This window comes from Caloenas nicobarica, chromosome 1 (genome assembly GCF_036013445.1).
Source record: "Caloenas nicobarica isolate bCalNic1 chromosome 1, bCalNic1.hap1, whole genome shotgun sequence".
In the NCBI taxonomy this organism is placed as follows: Eukaryota; Metazoa; Chordata; class Aves; order Columbiformes; family Columbidae; genus Caloenas; species Caloenas nicobarica.
This window is the reverse complement of record NC_088245.1, coordinates 251,290-276,497: the sequence shown is the minus strand read 5'-3', so window position 1 is coordinate 276,497 and position 25,208 is coordinate 251,290. Positions and strand designations below refer to the sequence as shown.

General features: G+C 53.8%; 1 protein-coding gene across 1 annotated transcript; it reads right to left on the bottom strand.

The window, feature by feature from the left end:
- Window positions 1-1,977: 1,977 nt before the first annotated feature.
- LOC135985031 (hematopoietic lineage cell-specific protein-like) lies at window positions 1,978-23,871 on the bottom strand. The gene is made up of 15 exons (XM_065627950.1): window positions 23,801-23,871; window positions 21,475-21,558; window positions 18,988-19,061; window positions 18,091-18,220; window positions 16,783-16,893; window positions 16,113-16,167; window positions 13,955-14,065; window positions 13,323-13,433; window positions 12,624-12,679; window positions 7,234-7,303; window positions 6,877-7,013; window positions 6,134-6,241; window positions 5,356-5,665; window positions 4,572-4,643; window positions 1,978-3,721 (listed from the first exon to the last, which is right to left on the bottom strand). Exons 2-15 carry the CDS (start codon window positions 21,556-21,558, stop codon window positions 3,585-3,587), a joined length of 1,566 nt encoding a protein of 521 aa, XP_065484022.1. The 5' UTR covers window positions 23,801-23,871; the 3' UTR covers window positions 1,978-3,584.
- Window positions 23,872-25,208: the final 1,337 nt, after the last annotated feature.

Genomic DNA, 25,208 nt, shown 5'->3' with positions numbered 1-25,208 from the left:
TCGTGGCACACTGCCAGCACTTGTCTGACCCTCAGCACATCCCTGATGGCCAAACGGCTAAATCAAGTTGGGAACAACGCTATCGTTCCACGATTATGTCTTTATTTTGCAAGTGTGTGCTGAGCTCAGCAGAGGCCTTGTTGGAGCTACACTGCTACCAGGGAACACTGTAAAAGGCAATTTCATGAAGAACCGGACACTTGCTGGCCCGAGCAAGGCTGTGAGCTCTGCTGTGGGTCTGCCCAAGGGGCTAAGCCCGGCCCTGTAGGGCACCAGGGCCAGTGCCTTGGTCTGCAGAAAATCTGGCCTCTGCAAAGGGGCTGTCACACCATCCTCCACCCACAGAGGCTCTGGCACCAGGTCTGATGTCTGCTGGCTTTCTCTAGCCTGCCATGAAAGCTCTGGAGCATTTTGTACATTAGCACAGCAACCAGCAGTTTAAACAGACCACTCGTTATTCTCAGCGCTTTGGTCAAACAGCAAGTAACCAGCACTAAGCTGCGAGCTGGCATTGCTTAAATCATCACCAGAAATGCTTGCTTTGCTTTATAGCCATAAAAAACAAAACATGAAAATGCAGTTGTGAGTGATGATGTGGCGCGTTTCTGCAGCTGTGCCACAGAGGGGCTGCAAGGGGCCAAAATGTGCCCATCCATAGCTCAGTTACTAAGAGACATCATACTCAGTTACTAAGAGACAGCCACCAAAAGCCAGTCTGTTCCCAAAGAAACCTACTGCAGAGTCAAAAAGTGGGCCTAGGAGGCACACAGCTTGTTGGGAGCAGTTTGCCAGTTCTTCTTAGTGTACAACACACACTGATTTTATTATTCAGGGAAAAAAAATTCTGTAACTCATATTTGGACGGCCTGTTGCTCCTACCCAAACAGGCTGCAAGGCTCTCAGCCAGCTCTACTTGCTATACACCCTTCTTGATTGTAAAAAATTACTGAAACACCCCTGGTTCAGAGTCTCGCTGGGACACATAAGAGAGTCTGCCAGAAGGAGGCCCATTCTGGAGCGGTCCCTGGAAAGAAACATCAGGAAATAAAGGGTGAACTGTATGAGGGAAAATATTGGAAAAGTTATTTCAGAGGAAAAAAAAAAATCAGCCAAAGAAAAACCCAAACCAAAAACCTCCAGAAAACTTACACTAAAATTGACAATGTCAAATGTGAATCACAGTGCGTCCTTCCCATGATTGACGGACCCAGACTGTTATTTTTCTCAGTGTCAAACCCTGGGCAGGGATGCTGTACTACAGGTGTGTTCAAGTGCAGGATGGCGCAGGACCAACCCGTGAGCAGCACTGAACTCTGCAGGTGTCACAGTGGGACCCTCCGCATTGCCGCTGCTCCAGCTGGCCCTGGGCTGTGCCCTGCAGCTCTCTGCCCTGCAGCTCTCTGCCCTGCAGCTCTCACCCCTGCAGCTCTCTGCCCTGCAGCTCTCTGCCCTGCAGCTCTCACCCCTGCAGCTCTCACCCCTGCAGCTCCTCACACGCTGGGCTGTGCCCTGCAGCTCTCTGCCCTGCAGCTCCTCACACGCTGGGCTGTGCCCTGCAGCTCTCTGCCCTGCAGCTCCTCACACGCTGGGCTGTGCCCTGCAGCTCTCTGCCCTGCAGCTCCTCACACGCTGGGCTGCTCAGTGCATCCCGATTCATTCCTATTGTGACGGTGCTGGCAGACCACAAAGGAACAACCAGCTCCTACAGTGGCATGTTGAGCAACTAGCCTGGAATATACTGGTTCAAGGGAGGGCTTCAGTTTGTGTTGGAATATTACTGAAAACTGCTTTAAGAATTACAAATAAAGCATTTTCTCTTGTCCTGCTTCCCACCTGCTCAGCCATTTCCTCACCTCTGTGATGAAGGAGGCCAGAATCAGGGACCCTTCACTGTGCAGGAACCAAGCCTACAGCAGGGCACGTGCTGTCACAGAATCAGCGGGATGCAGTTTTACTTAGGCCAGAACAGCAGCAGTTTATTATTACATCTACGAGGGGGAGCACGGCGCAGCAGTGACAGCCACTGCTGATACGAACTCTGCTTGAATGGGGCACTTACAGAGTTTATTTACCTTTAGGTTATACAACTCATTCTTCACAAACTGTGTCAGACAAGCAGGATATTGTAAATACAATAGTATAGGGTCTAGCCAGCACAGCCTTTAACAAATAATTCACTCCTTTAACTAAACTGCTGAGACCATTACCCACAAATAGGTCTTAACTAGTGAGTCACAGACTCAGAGAATCATAGAATGTCCTGAGCTGGAAGGGACCCACAAGGATCATGGAGTCCAGCTCCTGTCACTGCACAGGACACCGCACAGTTCACACCGTGTGTCTGAGGGTGTTGTCCAGTCTCTTCCTGAGTCAGTCCTGCAAAGACTTACAACGCATTAACTATTTTACTGCCACACTGGGCTGGCTTCAGCACAGGGGCTCAAACCACCCGCAGCAGAGAGAACAGGCTAAGCCAAAGCCTGGCTGGGGGAACCCCCGTCACCACCGACTGCAAAGCACCCGGGACACACTGCGGGACTGCTCCTCCCACCCCACCTGCATGCGTATTTACACTGTCTGAGCAGTTAACAGGAAAAATGGATCTTGAGAGATTCTACTGCCTGGATCAAGCAGCACTCACCCTGATTAGTTTGCTAGATTGAAAGGATTCCCTAACAGAACATTCCTCTGATGGGCTGCCTGGATGAGGACCAGGACAGTTACTGACACAATTTTTGTTAAGTGAAGCCTTTTAGTATTTTTCTCTTGCTCCAAATCAGATTTTCCAGAATAATTTTTCTCAGAAAATAATATAATTTTTACACTTCCTTTTTCAAGGTTTAACCCAGAAATTACACATCTCCCAAGGGTGTTCTTGGCACACAGAGGAGAACCAAAAGAGCAGTCTCCTACCTTAGCAAGATCATCCTGTATTTTCATTGAGCCAGCACACACTTCTCTTGTTTAATGGAAGAGCTCGTTACAGCCAAGCCTGCGGCTATGTGCAGGGAAAGTCAGCAGTGTTCACTGGGATGGTAACTGTTCCCAGGCCCCAGCCCTGAAATCTGCCCCAAAAGACCAGGTTCACGTTTCTCTACCCTGTTCTGCAAACATGGTTCATCCTGCAAGTGGAAACCCTTCCTGGGAACAAAGGCAGGTTTGCTCTTTTCCTTGAGCCCTGGGGAGGATGAGATCCAGGGCCACAGTGCCCCACAGCTCATGGCCCTTCTGCCTTGACCGGATTAGAGCTGGTGTTTCTTTTCTGTGAATTGCCCTGTTGGGAACAGGAATGAACACACTTCTCCTGCAAGCTTGCTGGTTGACAGGTGGGACAGCCCGGGTAGAAAAGACGTCTTACATCACACTCACATGCTCCTAAACCATCTCACCTTTCCCACCTGGAAGTGGATGGGAACCAAAGTCCTCTTGAGCACAGGATAAAACATTCCCTCAGACACTGCCAGTTTTCTCCTTGGTAATTCTTGCATGCAGACATGCAAGGCTGAGTCAAGCTAATAACAAGTAAAAAGCTAAAGCAGAGAGAGGCAAAAGTTTGGAAGGAAGCAGCTTGGACAATCCTGGTTTCACTGCAGAAGCTTCACATAATTTGCTGGGAAGAGGCCTACTTTGCCCCGGCACTGGCCCCGCCACCAGCCTTCGTCTACCATCTCGATGTGTGTGATTGTGTCGTCGGGATCGAAAGAAATTTCATCATCTCCATCTGCAAAAATTGTTCAGAAAAGATAGTCACAATGCACAGACAACCCCAGGGAGAGCTGGTTTTAAATCCCTCCTCCCACCCACTCGAGGGAGAATACAGAAGCAGCATTCTGATAACCCTCAGAGTTCATCTCATCCAACCCCATATCGAACAGCTAAAAACAGATAAAGCCAAGGAGGAGCAAGACTTCACAGATGTAGGATAAAACTCCAGTGTTCCCAAGCCAGGTTTAATTCTGTTTTCCAAGGGGAAGAAATTTAAACCACTAGGTCATAATGCCAAATGTCCAGTTCTGGGCTCCCCAGTTCAAGAAGGACAAGGAATTACTGGAGACAGTCCAGGGAGGGCTACGAAGATGCTGCAGGGTCTGGAGCATCTTTGTGCCGAGAAAAGGCTGAGAGAGCTGGGGCTGTTGAGCTGGAGAAGAGAAGCTGAGAGGGATCTGATCACTGGGCTCAATATCTCAGGGTGGGTGTCAGAGGATGGAGCAGACTCTGTTCAGTGGTGCCCAACGCCAGGGTGAGGGGCAACGGGCACAGACTGAAACACGGGAGGGTCCGTGTGAACAGGAGGAGAAACTTGTTTGCTGGGAGGTGCCAGAGCCTGGAGCAGGCTGCCCAGAGCGGGTGTGGAGTCTCCTTCTCTGAGACATTCAAACCCCCTGGGATCCTGTGCGATCTGCTCTGTGACCCTGCGTGAGCAGGGCTGGGGGATCTAGGGAGGCACCTTCAAACCCAACCGTTCTGTGAAATCCTTTCACGAGTGCTAGTGGTATAAGCCACTGCCTCCCCATTGCACCGCCCAGGCCAGCTCCCAGAGCCTGTTCCCACAGCCTGGATGGCAGACCCACCTCCCTGGTAATCGTAGAGAGCCACTGCACAGATCCCAGCACTCTCCCCCTCATAAACATCGTCCGTTTCCCCTGCAGAAGACAAGACAGGCAGATGATAAAGCAGCCATATAGATCTGATCAGTGCCATCCTCCACCCAGCTGCCAGCCTTGGGGTGAACCGCATCCAAACCCTATTAACACAGAGAGATGTACCATGGCTCAAAGCAAGGCAGGACTTCCCTACCCTTCTGCAAGGAGAGGCACGGTCCTGATGCTTCATGTTCCTCTCCAAAGAAAAAGGCTGGACATTAACTCCAGCCTTTCTACTTACCATCTCCAGTACCAGTGAAGCTGCAATAGAAACACCAACAGCAGCCCATGCAGTTTGCTTATGTGCTTGGAGGAAGACTGCCCTGTACTCTGCACGCCCAGGAGACACCACCAGATCAGCTTTCATGAGCACCAGGAGTTTGAGCAACAGGCTGAATTAAGCGGGCAGCAGCACTGGCAGTCGCTTGCCAGGAAACAGTGCACCAAGAGTGTCAGTTCAGGTCCAGCTTCTTCTGAGCCCGTGGCAGCCCTCTGGTCCTGCTCCACCAGAGATATTTGCTGCCTGGCCCAGCATTCCATGGAGCTGGGCAAGGGAGTGGGAGATGACCAAGTCTCCATCATCATGGGCTGCTACCCTGATCACAGTAGGTTGCAGGATACAAATTCCCTCTGGAGTCTGTCCCATACATTTAGTGAGGTGAGTGGACAGAAAGAAGCTCCCCAAGACATGGGCTCTTCCATTAGTACTCACCCGGGTGGCGCTGGCTCTGGCTGGGCTCCTCAGGAAGGATCTCCTCATAATCGTCACCTCCATCTCCTCCATCGTCATAGATGGCATCCGGCTCTCCCAAGGTCGCTGGCAGCTCCTCATAGTCAGCACCTGCACTGGTACTGTCACAGTGGTCAGAAGGCTCTGGCAGCTCCTCATAGTCTCCACCAACATCCAAACTTTCACTGTAGAGAGGCTGATTCTGGCTGGGGACCTTGCACAGCTCTTTGTCCAGATCTGCTGGTCTTGGTGGCAAAGCGGGTGCTGTTTCCTCATCCTCCCTTTTTGCCTCCTGCTATGAAGTGAGGAAGTGGCAGGAAAGCCACCTGTGAAGCACTCAGTTCAGGCAGCTCTCCCATGACCGCACAGCACCCAACACAAAGGAGCTCGCTCCACTGCAGGTGCCTGAGTGCTTCCACGACAGAAATGGAGCATCATTCTCTGCGCAATGTGGAAACAGCTCAGCCAGCAGGTCTGTGCTGAACTGGCACCTGGGATTGCTCTGAAGACCCTCACGGCCCAAGCATTCGAGCCTCTCTCTCATACTTGGCTACAGCTCACAGTACAGCCACTGCTCTGACCCATCTCATGGTGAGAGGTGCTGTGCAGCCATGTCCCATCACCACCCCGTTTCCCCCTCACTCCTTCCAAAGCCTCCCTCACACTGTGGTGCACCCCACGTCTTTCTGCAGGGCTGTAAAGCGCAGCCCCTCGGGTGAATCCCCTGTGCCCACTGCCCTTCCCGGCTCTCCCAGCCCACCTGCTCTCCGTGGGACATGGGCCCGTCTTGGCCGGCACCCCTGGGCACACTGGCTGGCACGGGGGCAGCGGCTGCCTCTGCGTGGTCCTTCTCTCTCTGTGGGATTTCCTGCGAGAAAAGTCACCAGATTGCCTCAATCCATTTGAATGAGGTCTAGAGCAATGTCTGTTCCCATTCCCAACAAAGCAACTCAGAAGTTTTTCCTTCAGCTGAGATCTGTTCCATCTCCCACAAATCTGCCCTAGGGATCGGACACTAGCAGGCCTGTAACGACTATGTGATCTGCAGAAAGCAGCCCTAAGGAGGGAAAGTATCCGGGAGTGCTTCATTGTTGAAACCTTATCTGCACATTGAATGCAGAAACAGCACAATGTAGGAGGAGGTCTTGTAAACACTGAGGGTCTGGATGCAACCTCCAGTTTGGAAAACCGTGAATGCAGACTGGTGGGATGGGAATACTGGGGAGATGGGACTGCACTGTGCGAGGCACCAGAGGCAAGAAGGAGCTTAGGCCAAAGCACAGGGTGTCACGGCTGGGCGCAGGCATGTCCTGATCTGCGTGCCGAGAGGGAAAACCCAGTGACAGCTGTCAAGTTTAATGGCAGTCTCTGGCAGCTGCAGAGAAACAGTTTAGGCAAGAGGTTACTGTAAAGAGACCAGGTAGAAGGACATGGAGCTGCCGGCCCTGAGGAAAAGCGTGGTTGGCAAGCCTTGGAGGACACAGCCGGATGGCCACGGCTCACCTTCCGCCGGGCTGCCTGGCGCTCCCGAGCCTGCCGCCTGGCGCGCTCCTCCTCCGCCTGCCTCCTGCTCTCCTCCTCTGCCGACCTGGCCATGTTTTCAAACCGTGACCGCAGACTGCTGGTGCCGCTGGAAGCTCCTGTGGAGAAGACAGCTGATGAAGTCTGCTCGACGGCTTCCTTCCTCCACCCCAGGCATCCAGGAGAAACCCAGACCCCTGCCTCTCCCAGAGAAACTTGCAGTCCAGCCACCTTCTCCTGCCCCTCAACCCAGGTTAAATGCAAACCACAGCACCCGCCTGCCAGCTCCCAAACCCACAGCTCCCCACCCAGCCCACGGCTGGTGCTCTGTTGTCTCACCTGCCTCCACCGGTTTTGTTTTCTCATACGAGGAGGTAGGAGCTGCCATCTCATTGAAGCCAGCAGCACTCTGCAAGAGGAAGGGAATGAAGTGTCCAGCCTGTCAGGCACAGCCAGCGCTGGGATCCCCTGCTGGGTTTGGTTACTGCTGGCAGCTGCCGTTGTTCCCAGCTGTGTCTGTCTCCATCTGTACAACTGACACAGCCCGTGGAGCCTGCTGGCTGCCGCCCTGCTCTCCTGATGCCTCCCTGCGCTGCTGGAGGGCCTGCGGTCCCCAGCCAAGGACGCGGCTGCTCCCGTTGGGGTGACACTCGAGGGCTGAAAGGGCCACTTGGAACCAAGTGGAGGCGGCTGCACAGCAGCAAGACAACTGCTGCACGGGACAGCAAGGGTGGCCATTCGAGGCAGCAGCGCTCGCCGGTAACACGGCAGAGCTGAGTGGGTGCCTGGCCTGACCTCCTCCTGAGGTCCAGGGACCCGACACGTCCCTCCCCTGCACTCCCAGGGGTATGAGGCGTGGAAGCGCTTCCCTGTTGGATGCACAGCTGCCTAACTGGGAAAAACACGCTGCAGGGCGTTGCCTGGAGTATCTGTGTACAATAGTATAGGCTGGGAAATACCCAAGTGAAAACATGCGTCAACATCTAAGATAACACTGGCTTTATGAGGTGCGAAGAGGTGGCTAAACTGGTAGTAGCGTCAATGAAGTGTCTGCAGCAAAGAGAAAGTGAGATAGAGGGAGCTTATCTACTTTAATGAGAGAACTATTTCATACAAAAAGGAAACCACAGGTAGGATCCAGCTTTCAGACTAATACAGCTGCACTTGGGGTTCTACCTGGGGGTGTCACCTATGGGCTGGGTGGCCCAGTTCCTACTGTAGTCAGTGGAGCTCAGACAGCAGCTCTGCTCTTTTAAAGAAAACACACCTGAGCAGGCAAACGGCACTGCAGGCCCAGAACTAGCGCTACACAGACCACAGCAGAGACTTGGACATGTTGTTTATAGGACAGCATTTAAATTTAGGAGTCTTAGTGTGAAAGCTGAATCCTACACTTATTGTTCAAAACTTTATCAAAGGGGTGCTAAGATTGCCTGGTGGTATATTATGCTCTACTCTGGAGCAATTAATTCAGCACTACTCCAGTGCCTGAAAACCAGGCAACCAAGAATGTAGGTACCTGCCCATATATCCTTATTTTCACCAACTTTGATTATGCTTCAATATTCTCAAAATGCACAGATTCATGTTCCACTTTGAGCTGATCAAGAAGTGCTTATTCCCTCTCTGCATCCTGCTCCTCAAGTGACCCACAGCCCTGACTTCTCCACAAGAGTTCATCTGATTTCACAATCTTTTTCTGCCACACACACGATGCCTTGCCTTTCCACAACACACTTCCATTTGCTGTTGTTAAATTCACAGATCGTGCTGTTCTCTTCCACAGGCAGGATGCTACTCCCGCTCCGCTGCTGACCCAGCCATGCAGCATGGAAAAGAACATGCTCGGTTGTTACAGGTACATGTTTATGTCCTGCCTTGGCTCAGGGCCCTGCAGAAAGGTCCTCATCCGCTTCCTCCAGCTCCTGAGTACAGTGACATTGGTTCTGCACCAGGCAGAACCCTGTGCCACCAGCACTGTCCCCAGCAACAGAACATGTACAGTTCAGGGAAGGTACCCTCGCTTCCTCCTCCACATTCTACAGACCTGCCAGTCTGATCTCCTCGGTGCCAGGGAAGGTCATGGAGCAGATGATCTTGAGTAACATCACACAGCACATACGATAGAACCATATGATCAGGCCCAGTCAGCATAGGTTTGTGGAAGGCAGGTCCTGTTTGACCAACCTGATCTCCTCCTACGACAAGGTGACCTACCTACTAAACAAGGGGAAGGCTGGGGGTGTTGTGTACTTAGACTTCAGTAAACCCCTTGACACCGTAGCCCACAGCATCTCCTGGAGAAGCTGCAGCTCATGGCCTGGGTGGTGTATCTGCGATGGATGAAGAACCGGCTGGAGGGCCGGGCCCAAAGAGTTGTGGTGAACGGAGCCAAACCCAGTTGGTGGACGGTCAGGACTGGTGTCCCCAGGGCTCAGTACTGGGGCCAGTTCTGTTTAATCTCTTTATCAATGATCTGGATGAGGGGATCGAGTGCACCCTCAGTCAGTTTGCAGATGACACCAAGTTGGGTGGCAGTGTTGATCTGCTGGAGGGTGGGAAGGCCGTACAGAGAGATCTGGACCGGCTGGATCGATGGGCTGAGGCCAATTGTCTGAGGTTCAACCAGGCCGAGTGCCGGGTCCTGCACTTGGGCCACAACAACCCCACGAACGCTGCAGGCTGGGGAAGAGCGGCTGGAAAGCGCCTCGCAGAAAAGGCCCTGGGGGTGTTGGTGCCAGCGGCTGAACATGAGCCAGCGTGTGCCCAGGCGGCCAAGAGGCCACCAGCATCCTGGCTTGTATCAAGAATAGTGTGGCCAGCAGGACTAGAGAAGTGATTGTGCCGCTGTGCTGGGCACTGGGGAGGTCAAACCTCCAATCCTGGGGGCAGTTTGGGGCCCCTCACGCCAAGAAAGGCCTTGAGGTGCTGGAGCGAGTTGAGAGAAGGGAACGGAGCTGGGGAAGGGGCTGGAGCACAAGTGCGATGGGAGCGGCTGAGGGAGCTGGGGGTTCAGCTGGAGAACAGGAGCTGAGGGGAGACCTTCTGATCTCTGACCTGCCTGAAAGGAGCTTGGAGCACGGAGAGTGTTGTTCTCTTCTCCCAAGTAGCAAGATGAAATGGCCTCAAGTTGTGCCAGGGGAGGCTTAGATTGGATATTAGGAAAAAATTCTTCCCAGAAAGGGCTGTCGGGCATCGGAACAGGCTGCCCAGGGCAGTGGTGGAGTCACCATCCCTGGAGGTGTTTAAAAGGTGTTTAGACGAGGTTCTTAGGGACATGGTTTAGTGCTAGAGTTACGTTAGGTTATGGTTGGACTCGATAATCCTGAAGGTCTCTTCCAACCGAAATGATTCTATGATTCTAGTTTATCTAGTGGATTCTGTGGATTCTAGTGGATTCTAGTTTATCTCGTTTATCTAGTGGAGTGCCTCAAGGGTCAGTTCTGGGACCAATACTGTTCAATATATTCATCAATGACTTGGATGAGGGAATTGAGTGTACTATCAGCAAGTTTGCTGATGACACCAAGCTGGGAGGAGTGGCTGACACGCCAGAAGGCTGTGCTGCCATCCAGCGAGATCTGGACAGGCTAGAGAGTTGGGCGGGGAAAAATTTAATGAAATATAACAAGGGAAAATGTAGAGTCTTGCATCTGGGCAGGAACAACCCCAGGTTCCAGTACAGGTTGGGGAATGACCTGTTAGAGAGCAGTGTAGGGGAAAGGGACCTGGGGGTCCTGGTGGACAGCAGGGTGACCATGAGCCAGCACTGTGCCCTTGTGGCCAAGAAGGCCAATGGCATCCTGGGGTGTATTAGAAGGGGGGTGGTTAGTAGGTCGAGAGAGGTTCTCCTTCCCCTCTACTCTGCCCTGGTGAGACCTCATCTGGAATATTGTGCCCAGTTCTGGGCCCCTCAGTTCCAGAAGGACAGGGAACTGCTGGAGAGAGTCCAGCGCAGCCACGAAGATGCTGCAGGGAGTGGAGCATCTCCCGTGTGAGGAAAGGCTGAGGAGCTGGGGCTCTTTAGCTTGGAGAAGAGGAGACTGAGGGGTGACCTCATCAATGTTTATAAATATATAAAGGGTGGGTGTCACGAGGATGGAGCCAGGCTCTTCTCGGTGACAACCAACAGTAAGACAAGGGGTAATGGGTTCAAGCTGGAACACAAGAGGTTCCACTTAAATTTGAGAAGAAACTTCTTCTCAGTGAGGGTGACGGAACACTGGAACAGGCTGCCCAGGGGGGTTGTGGAGTCTCCTTCTCTGGAGACATTCAAAACCCGCCTGGACGCCTTCCTGTGTAACCTCACCTGGGTGTTCCTGCCCTGGCAGGGGGATTGGACTAGATGATCTTTCGAGGTCCCTTCCAATCCCTAACATTCTGTGATTCTGTGATTCTATACCCCAAAGCCCCACCACCATCCAGGATACTCATCTTCTAGGTCATCTCCATCTGTGCAGATCATCCTCCACTGCCAAGATCCCATTTCCTGAACAAGCTTGCAGAGTAGCCTGCCACAGCACAATGTTAATTCAAATGTCTGAGACAATCTGCATTTTGACCATAGGTGAGCCTGTGCCTGGTTTCAGACCAGACACAAAACTGGACGATCTCACACAAGGCTGATCCCTGCCGATCTCACCCCTGCTGGGTTTTGTGAAGGTTTGCAGGCAGATGACTATGCCCTGGTCTGAGATTTAGCTAATGGAACAGACCGTAAGAGGTTCCTGGACAGGACAGAAAAACCTGCAGAAGGTAACAAATAACAGAGAAGCTGAGAGTTACAGACAGTGCCATGGGGAATGGTCAGATTTCACCTCTAGTTAGGCAGGGTTGATATGGCCAGTCACTCATACACAAAGCCGTACCACCTGGTGAGTAGTACAAGAGACGCCAGAGGGGCCATAGATCTGTGTCAGGTACTGGAGAGAACAAGATCTGCAAGTTGGCTCCTTGAGGAGTCAAAGCTCAAGCCAGCTTCTGGGAAGCCGTGGTTATGTGTGAGTGTGACAGCCGCTAACAAACCTTCCACCTTGAACAAGAACAGCTAGAGGAACGGCAGCCGCAGGGTTCCTGCCTTCCCGCTGGAGGCAGCGCCAGGCACGAACACCCTGTGAGCACCCTGCTCTCTGCACGATCGTCACCAGCGCTGGGGACATGACACCGGCTGGGCCTCCAGTCTGATCCAGCACCTCTCCTGCATGAGAGACAGTCCCAGCACGGTGCAACAGCCTTTGGCCTCTCAGACTGCTCACAAGGCTTCACGCTCACAAAATTCCGTCTCCAACGAGCTATCACTGCTCGTCCTGACCACACTGGTACACACAGGGCCTGCAGGAGTGACGGCAAGAAGCCAGACAGAACACTCCCAGCGTCTCAAATGGTACTAGATCCCCAGGAGGCCACAGCCCTTAGAAAGCTCTTCACTGGCTCTGCTGTTAAATCCTGACCCAAGAGAAAGCAGGTACATGACTGCTCAGTCAAGCATGGCATGATACAAAAGCAGCTGAGAATGGAAAAAACTTTTTCTACCTTTCATTATGGGATCCCTAGGCTGCATTCCTCTGCACCCTCTCGTATTTACGCCAGGCCAGTTCCCTCGCCCTTGCGATTGCTGTGCACTGAGCAGCGGGGCCTCATCTCCGCTGCGAAGTCTCTTCTCTTGCAGCAGCAGCACACGGAGCAGTGATTAGCAGGAAGCACTTGCAGGCTGCAGCACGTGGTCTTACCTTATCTACTCTCTCCTTCTGGACACCGTAACGGCCTCCAAACCCCTTGGCATAGTCTGTAGGGAAAAAATGAGGCTATCTTATAATATTTTATATTCTGTATGCACCTCTGACTTCAGTATGCTGTGAGCAGTGAAGTGAGTCAGGTTTGTCTGCATCTTATCACATATGGAACTAAACGAAGATAATACATGCAAAATGCTCTGAACAGTAGCTTTTAAGACTAATCCTTCATTCCTTTCAGTGCAGTGCACAGGTGCTTGGTGCCGTGCACTAGCAAACCTGCTTCCAAGGCACTGTGGTGAGGACCCAGCCGTGCCATTTGGGTGCAATGTGGCCTTGTTCACTGAAGTAAAACACACAGTAGCCAAGCCATCCCTGGAACCTGCTTTGCCTCATGCCCATGTGCTCACCGTTTGAATGAGTTATGCTCAGGAATGTACCTCACAGAGAAAGCACAGCATAGTCTGGGAAGCCCGATTCAGGGCCTTGCATTCGATGTCTCCCACCAATCCAAGCATGCACCTACTATGGCAGAGTTTACCCTTGTGCTTTGGGGGTTCGCAATGTCCCCGCTGCTCCACAACATGCTGTACACACTCAGTTTTCAGCAGCTGGATCTCTGTAAAGTATGCACCACTAGTTCTCTGTGTGTGCACCTAGGAAATTGTGCTTCCACCTCTGGCAGCATTGCCCTACCTGTTTGGGATTCGTGGGGTTGCACTTCCTCCTGATGGTCCCAGCCAAGCGCACTCTTGTCCTGACGATCCCTCTGGACTCCGAACTTCCCACCAAAGCCCACAGAATAATCTTCAGCCACAGGGATCCAGATCATGGCACGGAAGAGAACAGACACGAGAGGGAAAGAGAAAAGCGTGAGCGCTGCGAGCTCAGGCTGATCAAACGGGGCAATAGTTTTCCCTGCTGAAGACTTAAAGAAAGATATGGAGAAAGGTCAGATTTCTCCACTGGTGGCTGCAGAAACAGCCCGCCCTCCTCCCTGGCACATATCACCTGCTATTAGCACCTGCCTGGGTATTCCCTGCGCCCTTCCTTTGGTGACACGCTGCCCAGGAGATCCCTGTGCCAACAGAAATCTGCTGCTCCTCTTCACTTAGCCCGAACTTCTTCCAGCAGCCATGCACTGTGCAATGGCTTTCCTACCTGCCCCGTTCCCCTGCTGCAAGCAGTGGGCACCCAGGAGCTCCCTGCAGCTTCTCCATCATTCCTGCAGCAGGTTGCAAACCCAGAGCACAGTGTCCCGCAGCCCCAGCAGCACAGCCCCAAACTCCAGTCCTGACACCGCTGCTGCACGGGGCTCCCCAGCTCACCTTTCTGAGAGTCGTGCTTCTCTGCCTGGCTCTTGTAGTCGAATCCCACCGCCACTTTGTCCACTTTGTCCCTCTCCACACCATAATGGCCACCAAAGCCCTTGGAGTAATCTGAGGTGGTGCATGGAATGAAACGCTGCCCCAAGCATGGGGCTGGGGAGGGGGTAAAGGTGGAGAGCAGCACTGGGGAGGAGAAAAAGCAGCAACGATGATAGAAAACACTAGAAAAACCAAGGGTTTGTCGGGGACGGAGCAGATGGCAGGGAGCACCACGAGGGCCATCGAGGATAAGGGCCCATGGGAATGGGTGCGCAGGGCAAGCGTGGCTCAGGGAAGCCAGAGAGCCTGAGGGCTGTGGGCAGCAGGAGACACAGCAGCACGAGAGGGCGAGGAAGAAAAGTGACACCCCAAGGACAGCTGGGGAGGCGGTGGGAGCTCAGCCACCCAAAGATGCAAAGCCAAGGCCAGACCTGGGCACTGATGGCCTGGACATCCACCCACTCACACACCTCCAGAGCCAGGGCTTCAACCCGTGGTCTGCCAGACTCTGAGATCTGTGAGTAAGTATATTCAGCCTTTGAAAGCACAGAAGAAACGGCAAACCTTTGTTGTACGACTTACATTTGCTACAATGGAATCTCAACCTCTACAGGGAAACACTGACTCTGGATGCTGCAGCCAAGGCTGAACCCACAGTTCTGGAGAGCTGCTCCAGCTCAGAGTGCCTGGCACGCTGTGCGACAGAGGCACAGTACGTCCTTACACCCGCCCTTTTCCATGTTCCAAAACGGTAATATGTTAACTACTTCGACTGTGTTCAGTTATTCTCTAAGGACTATCTTCTTATTATTGGCTGACATCCTAAGAAATTTTAGCCTGTATCTCAGCTGCTGGCTGTACAGAGACACTTCCAGAGACCTGGTCTGCCAGCTCTGTTTTCAAACCCTGCCCTTCAGAAGGAATAAATCACAGCTACCTCTCTGGGCTCCCTGACCCTGTTGTTACAGGTCTGAATTTCACAGGAATGAGCTGGGGCTTCTCCAGCAAATGCAGCCTTATCAATCCATAAAGACCGTGATGTAGAGAAACTGGCACGAAAACATTTTGTATTCAAGAACGGCTCTCTATTTCATAGAAGCTCAGTCACTTCAGGATGAGTCTGTAAGTTCTAGAAATTTCTTGAGCTTATATTGATTAAACTATTATTTACCTGTTAGGCCATTACGAAATGGACCTTTTAGGATGCTGTTTTCAGCAAATATAGGTTTTATGACTGTTACCTTGATAACGGAGTTGCCAGTATGGACACATTTTTATGAAAAACAATCCAAACACCTTACCCTATTTCTAACATTTTCATTTTGTCCTGAGTGATTTCTGTGGTTTTACACAGCCTGATGAATTTCAATGTCTACAATCTAGTGTACAATCTGTGTTAATGTAGCACAACTGCACGTGATTCATTAATTTAAGATCAACCAAGAAGGCCTCAAAAGCTCTTCCTTCTCTTATAGTTTCCTCTGAAATGAACAATTCGGTTCTTCTTTTCTTGGTAATACAGTATTCCTCACATTTCTCTGAACCAGTAACAGACTTTGCCCTCTCATCTTCTCTTGCTGCAGAATATTTAAAACATCTTTAGTTTAAATTCTTGCCATGTTCTTAATGAATATAGCTGCTTGTATGTACTTTTTAAAGTCTGGTTGAGTAATCTCCAGAATTCTGCAAAAGTTTGGGTGTTGTATAGAGGCTTTTGTTTCCATGTCCATTGTTGTGCCTCTTCTTACGTGTTGCTTATTCAGAAATCACCTCCCATTTCCTACAGTGCTTGGGTTCCCTCTGGAGTGGTTGCTCAGGACTTTAAAGGAAAGGGAGCATCAGGCGCCCATCGGGTGCATGTGGGGGTGTGTTCTCTGCTCAGCCATCTCATGGTTTGCATCAAAGCAAAATGTAGAGACAAGGGGAATGTACACCAGAAAGGTGGTGACAGGAGAGCAGGGAATGGGGCTGCAAGGGACTGACTGGGAACAGGAATCTGCAATGAGTGACGAGAGGGGGATAAGGAAGCAGACTGTGCCACAGCAGACAGCACAGGACATCGGGAGCAGAACACACGCCGGGCAAAGCGTCAAGGGGCCACACATGCCCATGGACTTGCCTTTCTGGGACGAGTGTTTCTCCACCTCACCCTTGTATTCAAAGCCCATTGCTGACTGGAACGAGAAAGGGAGGAATGTCAGTCGTCTGGGGGGCCGAGCCAGGTCTCACCCGCCTTCCTCTGGGCTGGGACGCGGCTCCCTGTCCGTGCTGGTGCCTGGTCACCCCTTGGCCGGTACAGGCCCCTCGGACGCGCACCACAGCCCTGCTGCCCCCGTGGCAGCGTGCCCAGCAAGAGGCCACGGCCCCCGCTCCACACTCCGCTGGGTGGGCAGCGTCTGACACCAGTGTGTGCACGGGAGGGACGGCATCCTGCTGTCCCATCCAGTCCTGCCACGGACACTGTGCGCGGCACAGCGCGGGGTTTGGAAATGCGAAACACCACAGCCCCAAGACAAACACAGTGCTGTCTGGACAGGACAGTGCAAGCGTATTAGTGCACACCAGAGAGTTAATCTTCACGAGTTCCCCACAATTTGTCACCGGTCATTGTCCTGCACGCAGGGGTGAGCTGCGTGCTTCAGTGCAGACCGTGGTGCGTGGCCTGCCCAGGCCTGCGCTCACCAGCACTCTGAAAACTGCAGCCATGATCCTAAACGTAGCACAGAGTTTTAGGGGCAGCACTGAGCACAGGCCGCGAGTTCCCACTTCAGCTGCCCTGTCCAACACACCTTGTCAGCTCGGTCCCGCTGGACTCCGTACTTCCCCCCAAAGCCCTGGGCTGCATCCGTCTGCGAGGAGTGCTTCCCAACATCAGCAACGTACTCGTGTCCCACTGCGCACTGAGGAGAGAGCACGACGTGAGCACCCGCGGCCAGCCGCGCAGGGCGGGCAGACGCCAGCACCCCACAGCTGCTCTGCCCCGCTGCCACGCGCCCACAGCCACGAGCTGACGGGTCCGAGCGGACCGTGCTGCTGGCGGCGACGCCTTCCGCACAGCCCGTGCCAGCGGCAGCTCTGTTCTGAGGCCTCGATGCAGCGCCAGGAGCAGCCAGCCCACAGAACCGGCCCCGCTGCCAGCTCCCCGTGCAGCCCATGGGACGCTGAATACCTGCTGCTCCCAAATGCCACTGAGGTAGAGTGGTGGATGATCACATGGGGAAACTGAGGAGAAAAGTGTGCCTAGGCACGTATAACTGAGAACCCACAGACGGCAGGCCTGTCACTTGCTCCCTGTTTTCTGTGTCTAAAAGCGAGGGTCAGCAGACCCGGCTGGGATCACCCTTCCCAGGGCACCGCTGCTCCCTGCAGAGCTGGTGCGGCCAGGGATCGCACACGTCGCAGAAGGGCCAGAGGCTGAACACTTGCAGCATTCTGGTGAGACTGGACGAAGGCCGAGGAGCTGCTCAACAAAAACACCCACCCTCTGCTCCAGCAGAAGGGGCTGAGCATGGCTGCTCCATTTTGGCCTCCTGGAAATGTCTGTTTCTCACCCTGCCATCCTGGTGTCATGCACATCCACAGTGACCCCGCGTATTGAATACTATTGCAATCTTATAATCTCACTCTGAAGACAAGGAAGTATTAGATTCTGAAAGGTACAGGAAGAAGTGTGATGATGATTATCAGAAAACATACGACAGATTTGATGTGAGAACAGAGAATATGAACTAAGGCTTAATCCTGGGGAGATATGATAGAGGTCTCTAATGGAAAAATATGAGGATGGAATCATTATTCATGAGTTCTCCACGCACAAGTAGGGAGGCACCTAATTGAGCTGTTATGCAGCAGGTTTGAAACAAGCCACAGAAAGTCCTTCTTCATAGCTAAGGTGAGTGTTGCAAGGAAGTTGTAGAGGCAAATTATATAAATGGGTTCAAACAGATCCTGGAGACAGATTATGGGCTGGCTAGACATGCTGGATCTGCACAGCCATGCCAGCTCTCCCCTCTCTCCCTTCAGGCTCAGGCCAGAAGACGCTTTATGAGAAAAAGACTTTTCCACTGGGGCCCAAGGAAACCCTCTACAACTGTTACCTTATCCATTCGGTCCCGCTCTGTTCCAAATTTGCCACCATAGCCATAGGATGCCTTGGGCCCAGTCTCCAGCTCCTTCTTCTTGATGACCTCATGTTCTTCTGACACCTTGTTCCTCAGCTGATGGATGCTGGTGAGACACAGAGAGTCAGGGCAAGTCACTGGGGGCTGTGCAGACCATGCAGGCAGTGTCCCTGTGCCGCTGCACCAGCCAGAGCCCAGCACAGAGCAGGACATGAACCCCGCGCCAGCTGCCGCCGTGCGCCCACACCGGGCACCGTGTGTGACAGCCGCACGCGTGCAGCCACTGCACTGCCGCAGGAGATGGTGCTGCCATGGGGGCTAAGGAAGGATCCAGAGACACAAGCTCAGCAGGTGCATCCAGCCCGCACCCTGCAGTCCCCATTCAGGGCTACGCCTCGGCTCCACCAGGAGCCCACACCTTCCTTCATCTGTGTGCTGCACTGGCTGCACCGCACAGGGCAGCGCTACTGGATGGGTCAGCCTTGGGCCAGGGAGGAGCAGGAAATCTTTGCCGCAGGGACAGCCGCTGTCCCGAGGTACGTGCGAGTTCACAGCACCTCGCCGCGTCACCTGTGAATCTCGCCTTGGTGCAAGACCAGCACCTCGAACGCGGGGGCCCGGGCCGGGTCCGCACCGCTGGCGGGGGCGGCTGCACCGCCCCGAGGAGCCCCGAGGGGCGGCCGCCCGCCCCGCCCCGCCGCGCACGAGCCCCTGCGTGGCCGGTTCCGGGCGGCGCCGCCGCTTCCCCGCCGGGCCGGGGCCGCGGGGGGCGCGCCCGCGGGTTCCGCGGCCCGGCGGCCCGTGGGAGCCGCAGGGCCCGGGGCTGCTCCGCCCGCCGCGCCCGCCCCGCCGCACCCGCCCCGCCGCACTTACTCGATGTGCTCGGCGCGGCCCGAGCCCTCGATGGTTTTGGCTCCCCAGCGCTGCTCCTTCTCGGAGATGTCGTTCTGCGGAGCGAACCGCAGCCGTCAGCCGCCGGGCCCGCCCCGAGGAACGGGCTCCGGGACCGCCCGGGCCGGACGAGGGCGGCGGGCGGGACCCCGGGGATCCCGGGCGCCGCGGGGCTGCGGGAAAACCCGCGGGCTGCGGGAAAACCCGCGGGGCTGCGGGAAAACCCGCGGGCTGCGGGAAAACCCGTCGGGCTGCGGGAAAACCCGTCGGGCTGCGGGAAAACCCGGCGGGCTGCGGGAAAACCCGCGGGGCTGCGGGAAAACCCGTCGGGCTGCGGGAAAACCCGCGGGGCTGCGGGAAAACCCGTCGGGCTGCGGGAAAACCCGCGGGGCTGCGGGAAAACCCGGCGGGCTGCGGGAAAACCCGCGGGCTGCGGGAAAACCCGCGGGGCTGCGGGAAAACCCGTCGGGCTGCGGGAAAACCCGGCGGGCTGCGGGAAAACCCGCGGGGCTGCGGGAAAACCCGTCGGGCTGCGGGAAAACCCGTCGCTCTTCCTCAGGAAGGAGCCGCTAAACAGAAATGCTGTGGAAATTGTTCAGGAAAATACTGGAAGAACGCTGGAGTGGACCTTCTGGTCAAGGTCCGCTGTTCTGCCTCAGCTTTGCTATGACAGCAGTTGTTTTGTCTTCTTTTTGGAAGGTCTGAGCATGTATTTGATAAATTGAAGCATCAATAAACTTTACTAATATAAGGTAAAGCTAAAAATAGGTATATACAAAATAGAATAAAAAAAGAATACAAAGTGTTATTTTGTTCAGGCTTATTTAAAATACTTCCACAAATAGAAGAAATAAAGTAAAAACAAAAAATAATTTTGAACTTTTTTTAAACATTAATAATTTGGAGCTTTGAGGAAGGGACTTGTTTTTCTGTCTTGAACTATTTATTACTGGACATAACTAGGCAAGACTGAACCTTGAAAACATAGGACTCCTGTATAACATAAGAGATTGTCTATTAAGAAACTATCTTGGAAAGAGAACTAACATCTCGAGGGAGCTCAGAGCGACCCGTGGCTGTAAAGCACGGCTGTCACGCCGTGGCGCCAGGAGGAGCAGGACTTCTGCTGTGCTACGTGCTCCTAGGAGGCTTAGAAGGAGGGTATGAAGAATGAGATGTCAAAGTCTTGAGATAGCAAAGGACTGTTCAGGTCAACCAAACGCAGGAGACAAAGCAGTGCAGAAAAATCTTGGGATGCCAAATCAGTGGGTGATAAAATTGTAAATTAAGGTTAGTGTTAATAAGTACGAAAGTAAAGCACATGGAAGAAAAATCCTAATTATATCTGCACAGTGATGGTTCCAAAATATTTACTATTCAGGAAGGAGTACAAAATACAGAATTATGTGGAAGAGTAGCACATACAGAATTGGCCAAACAGCCAAAGTGTGAATTACTTACTAGGAAAGGAATAAAGAATCAAATAGAAAATTAAAATCATGACACTATGGGTGCATGGGGTTCCCCCAGGCTGGGCTCTTCTGTTCTTTTGCCATCTCACCTAGAGAACTGGACTAGATAGAAAACAAGGCAGTTTAGAGGCATAGAGCTGCATCTGCACAAGGTGACCATAAGCAGAGTGGATTCTTCCACGTGGCAAACGACCAGCGAGGGCAGTGCTGAATCCTGCACAATTACAGCGTGGGAAAGAGAAAATGTACGTCCACACTATTTCTTGTAACAGAAGTTGTGGAGAGGATTCAGGGAAGTTACCAGGGAGCAGGTTTAAAAGAAACTAGATATTCTGTACTCCTTAAGTTATTTTACTTGTAGTCAGATGTGGGGTACATTGATGTAGGAAGTTCTGGAGACTAAACATAGATACGGGTCAGAACTGGCTCAGATGACCTGACAGTACCTGCGAGGGGCTGGTGTGACTGGGCTGACCCTGCACAATCCGCGGTGCCGCCGGCCGTGCTGAGCCCCGAGCCCCGCACCCCGAGCCCCGCACCCTGAGCCCTGCACCCTGAGCCCTGCACCCCGAGCCCCGCGCTCCGCACCCCGAGCCCCGCACCCCGAGCCCCGCACCCTGAGCCCTGCACCCCGAGCCCCGCGCTCCGCACCCCGAGCCCCGCACCCCGAGCCCTGCACCCCGAGCCCCGCACCCCGAGCCCCGCACCCCGAGCCCCAGACCCTGAGCCCCGCACCCCGCACCCCGCACCCCGAGCCCCGCACCCCGAGCCCCGCACCGAGCCCTGAGCCCCGCACCGAGCTCTGAGCCCCGCACCGAGCTCTGAGCCCCGCACCCCGAGCCCCGCACCCCGAGCCCCAGACCCTGAGCCCCGCACCCCGAGCCCCGCGCCCCGCACCCTGCTCCAACTGTCCAGCGTGTGCCTGGGGCCAGTGAGCCCTCCACACCAGCACCAGCACCAGCACCAGCACCAGCACATTACCACACCAGACACTCACCACGAAATCAGGGTCGGTGTCCCAGTCGTCTCCCTGAGCCTCAACCCTCACGGACACGTCGTGTCCCACGGCTGCTTTCCACATCTGCAGGGGAGGACGCGGTGTCACGCGGGGCCGGCCCGCGGCCGCCGCACGGCACAGCGCGGCAGCCGTGGCGCAGCTCGGGCCGGACGGTGCCGTCTGCCGCGCGGATCGCTGCGTCTCATACGGCACAGGGCACCCCAAAACAGCTACTCCTGAGATCCAGCACCTCTTCCAGCAAAACGCACAGGGATTTCAAGTGTAAACCACAGTCTTCATGAACACTGACTCCATAGTTAAAATGCACACCTTATTTTAATGTTAATTAGTGCTAGCATCCAACTACCAGATTCTGCTTTTCCAACACACGAGTTCTCTGTGCTGTGGAGGCTGTTCCCTGCTTTAACCTCCCTTCCGTTAAGCACAATCACGGCACACACCAGAGGCCGCGACTCGCTCTGCCACCGTGACGAGATGCTTATTTATGTGCAGCTGGACTCCTCAGGTCTCTTGCCTGTTTTCCAACCTTTCAATCGCTGCCTAGTGTGCCGTCGAAGGTTCAGAGAAAAGCCGTGTGCCGGTGTGACAGAGCTGGTACAGAACGCTGTGTGATGTTCGTGTCTGTCGTACGGCGAAAATGGGAAACGGGGCTAAACCACGAAACGCGCGGGGCTGAGAAGGCCGACGCTGCGGCCGCGCGCCTGTGCAGGGCGGCCGGGGAAGCGCCAGGCCCAGGAACAGGAAGTTAAACAAAAGTGATGTGAAATCTAAAACTCCTGCGTTTCATTTTCAAAGCGATGGCGAAAAAGATGATGAAAAAGCCCCTCCCAAACAACAGTTTCTACAAAATGAGAGGCAGAAGGTTACGTGGCCTGCGTGCCCCAACACAACAGAGCTGTTGCTCTCCACAGAGCTCTGACGTCCCGCCACCTATGACCGCCGGTGGTGTCAGGAAAGCCCAAATGGTTCTTACTGTCACCTAAAGCAGCTTTTCACCGGGGCAGAGAAAGAGACTGAACAGAACGTGCAGCAAAGACTGGGCTGCCGAGCCCCATTTCACGTCCCTGCGAACATCGCACGAAGCTGTGAGCAGGCCCACAGGCGGGAGAAGAGCTGTGTGACGGACCCTCATTTCACAGCACGCTCTTGTTATGTGCTTCTCAACGGCACCAACCCCCGCATCCCACAACCACACAGTCACCGGCAAGCTGGCCCCGGCTGCCAAGGACAGCTGCTTTCTACGCAAGCAAAATATTGATGCTGAGCAGGTAATTAATTGTACAACACAAAAAGCTGCTGAGTGAATAACCTTCCAGTTCAGTACAGTTCAGTTCGTTTCAAGCTGCCCTTACCAATGGTGTAGAGAATCCGCACTGTAAGACCAGGGAGCAAAGACAACAGGAACTAAAACAGCTCAGCAGGGATGAATCCTTCTTTTGCTGAACAAAAGCCAGACAGTTAGCTAAGGGAAAGGATGTAGGAACGAGGAAGATCTACTGTGAAGATCTGGCTATAGGCCTTCCCCAGGAAAAAAAAAAGCAAAGCTGTATCAAGTCGATGACATACTCCACCGCCCATGTATACGCTGGCAGTACAGTATTCTTGTTTGCTAATTGCAAACCGAAGCGGGGGAAGCAGGAAAGCTCATGTGGACAACACCGCAGAATCTAACGATGCCTTTCATCTCCTTTTCCCTTCCCTAATTTATTAGCGTCTCTCACTTGAAAGATTTTTAAAGTTTATGGCTTATTTTTGTTAGCAATGAAACAGCAGAAGTAACCAACTAGAATAGGGCTGTTCAACAGGGCAGCTGGTCTGAGCGGCTGCTCAAATGCACGTCGTTCAGGGTTTAAATCCTGCTGTAAATGGTTTTAAATCCTGCTGTAAATGGTTCTTGACTACCTACTCTCCAAAGCCACCCACCGTGCACCTGGGGAACCACGACAAATCACAGACTGTAATCGCACCGCAGGGCTTCAGACACCCTCTACAATGAGGAACATCAGCCAGAGTAGCATCTCAACCCTTTAGTTTGTCCCGTTTCTCCCCTTAAAAGCATCCACTACAGCCCAAATACAGGGTTGCCACACTTAGCACAGTCATGCTGGTTCATTTGGAAATGTGGTTCTTCAGAGCCTCAAAACAAGAGCAGCAACGGTGACCAAAGGACAGACCGAGAAGCAAACGCTGAGCACTATCAGCTCACACATGCTGGGTCAGGAAGGAGTTCTCTTTGCCCACCAAAACCCTACATTTTTTTGTTGTTTCTCACTTTCGACTCTCAAAATCCACTCAGCTTTCTTACCTTAGAAGGCTCACCAGCTCCTGCTGGCAAACTTGCTGCTTTTTGCTCAGGCACCTGTTGCAAGCGACAGTTTTTGGGCTGCTCTGTGCTCCAGTTCCTGTTTTAACTTCAGCGATCTTCACTTCCTCTGTCCCAGCCCCCAGCCCTGCTCAAGTCATGGGTAGAAAACCTGCCCTCGCACGCTGCAGTTCCCTCGCACACTGCAGTTCCCTTGCACGCTGCTGTCCCCTTGCACGCTGCAGTTTCCTTCCATGCTGCAGTTCCCTTGCACGCTGCTGTCCCCTCGCACACTGCAGTTCCCTCACACGCTGCAGTTCCCTTGCACGCTGCAGTTCCCTCACACGCTGCAGTTCCCTCGCACACTGCAGTTCCCTTGCACGCTGCAGTTCCCTTGCACGCTGCTGTCCCCTCACACACTGCAGTTCCCTCGCACGCTGCAGTTCCCTTGCACGCTGCAGTTCCCTCGCACGCTGCTGTCCCCTCGCACACTGCAGTTCCCTCGCACACTGCAGTTCCCTCGCACGCTGCAGTTCCCTTGCACGCTGCAGTTCCCTTGCACGCTGCTGTCCCCTCGCACACTGCAGTTCCCTTGCATGCCGCAGTTCCCTTGCATGCCACAGTTCTCTTGCATGCCGCAGTTCCCTTGCACACTGCTGTCCCCTTGCACACTGCTGTCCCCTCGCACACTGCAGTTCCCTTGCATGCCGCAGTTCTCTTGCACGCTGTTGTCCCCTTGCACGCTGCTGTCCCCTTGCACACTGCAGTTCCCTTGCATGCCGCAGTTCTCTTGCACGCTGCAGTTCCCTTGCACACTGCATTTCTCTTGCATGCTGCAGTTTCCTTGCACGCTGCAGTTCTCTCTCTAGGAAGCCTGTGCCTGTGTGTGGCTGCTGTCTTGGTAAAGAAATGTTTCCTAATGTGAAGTCTGAACCTCCCCTGTTGCATCTTTGATCCCTTCCCAGGGTCCTGTCCCTGGATCCCGGCGCAGAGCTCAGCAGCTCCCTCTCCACGTTCCCTCCCCAGGGAGCTGCAGAGCCAGGAGGTCGCTGCTCAGCCGCCTTCTCTCCAGACCAGACAAGCCGGATCCCTCGGCCGCTCACAGGACATTCCTTCCAGCCCTTCCCAGCGCTGTTGCTCTCCTCTGGACGTGTCCAAGGACCTTCGCATCCTTTTTAAATGGTGGGGCCCAGCGCTGCACACAGGGCTCCAGGTGAGGCAGCACCAGCACTAAATACTGCAGGACAATCCCGTCTCTTGCCCAGCTGGTTGTGCCGTGTTTGATGCCCCAGGATGGGTTTGTCCTCTTGTTGCCAGGGTCACTGCTGGCTCCTCTCGATCCTGCTGCCAGCCAGCACCCAGACCGCGTTCTGCAGGGCAGCTCCAGCCACTCCTCTCACGGTTTATACTT

Bases quoted from the DNA above. Each gene is read 5' to 3' on its own strand.
- LOC135985031 (XM_065627950.1), bottom strand. From the start codon at position 21,558: ATGTGGAAAGCAGCCGTGGGACACGACGTGTCCGTGAGGGTTGAGGCT. The intron at 13,434-13,954 runs GTGAGCTGGGGA...CTGTGGCTGAAG, and splicing joins GAAGCACGACTCTCAGAAAG to ATTATTCTGTGGGCTTTGGT. The intron at 5,666-6,133 runs GTGGGCTGGGAG...ACTTCATAGCAG, and splicing joins CCATGTCCCACGGAGAGCAG to GAGGCAAAAAGGGAGGATGA.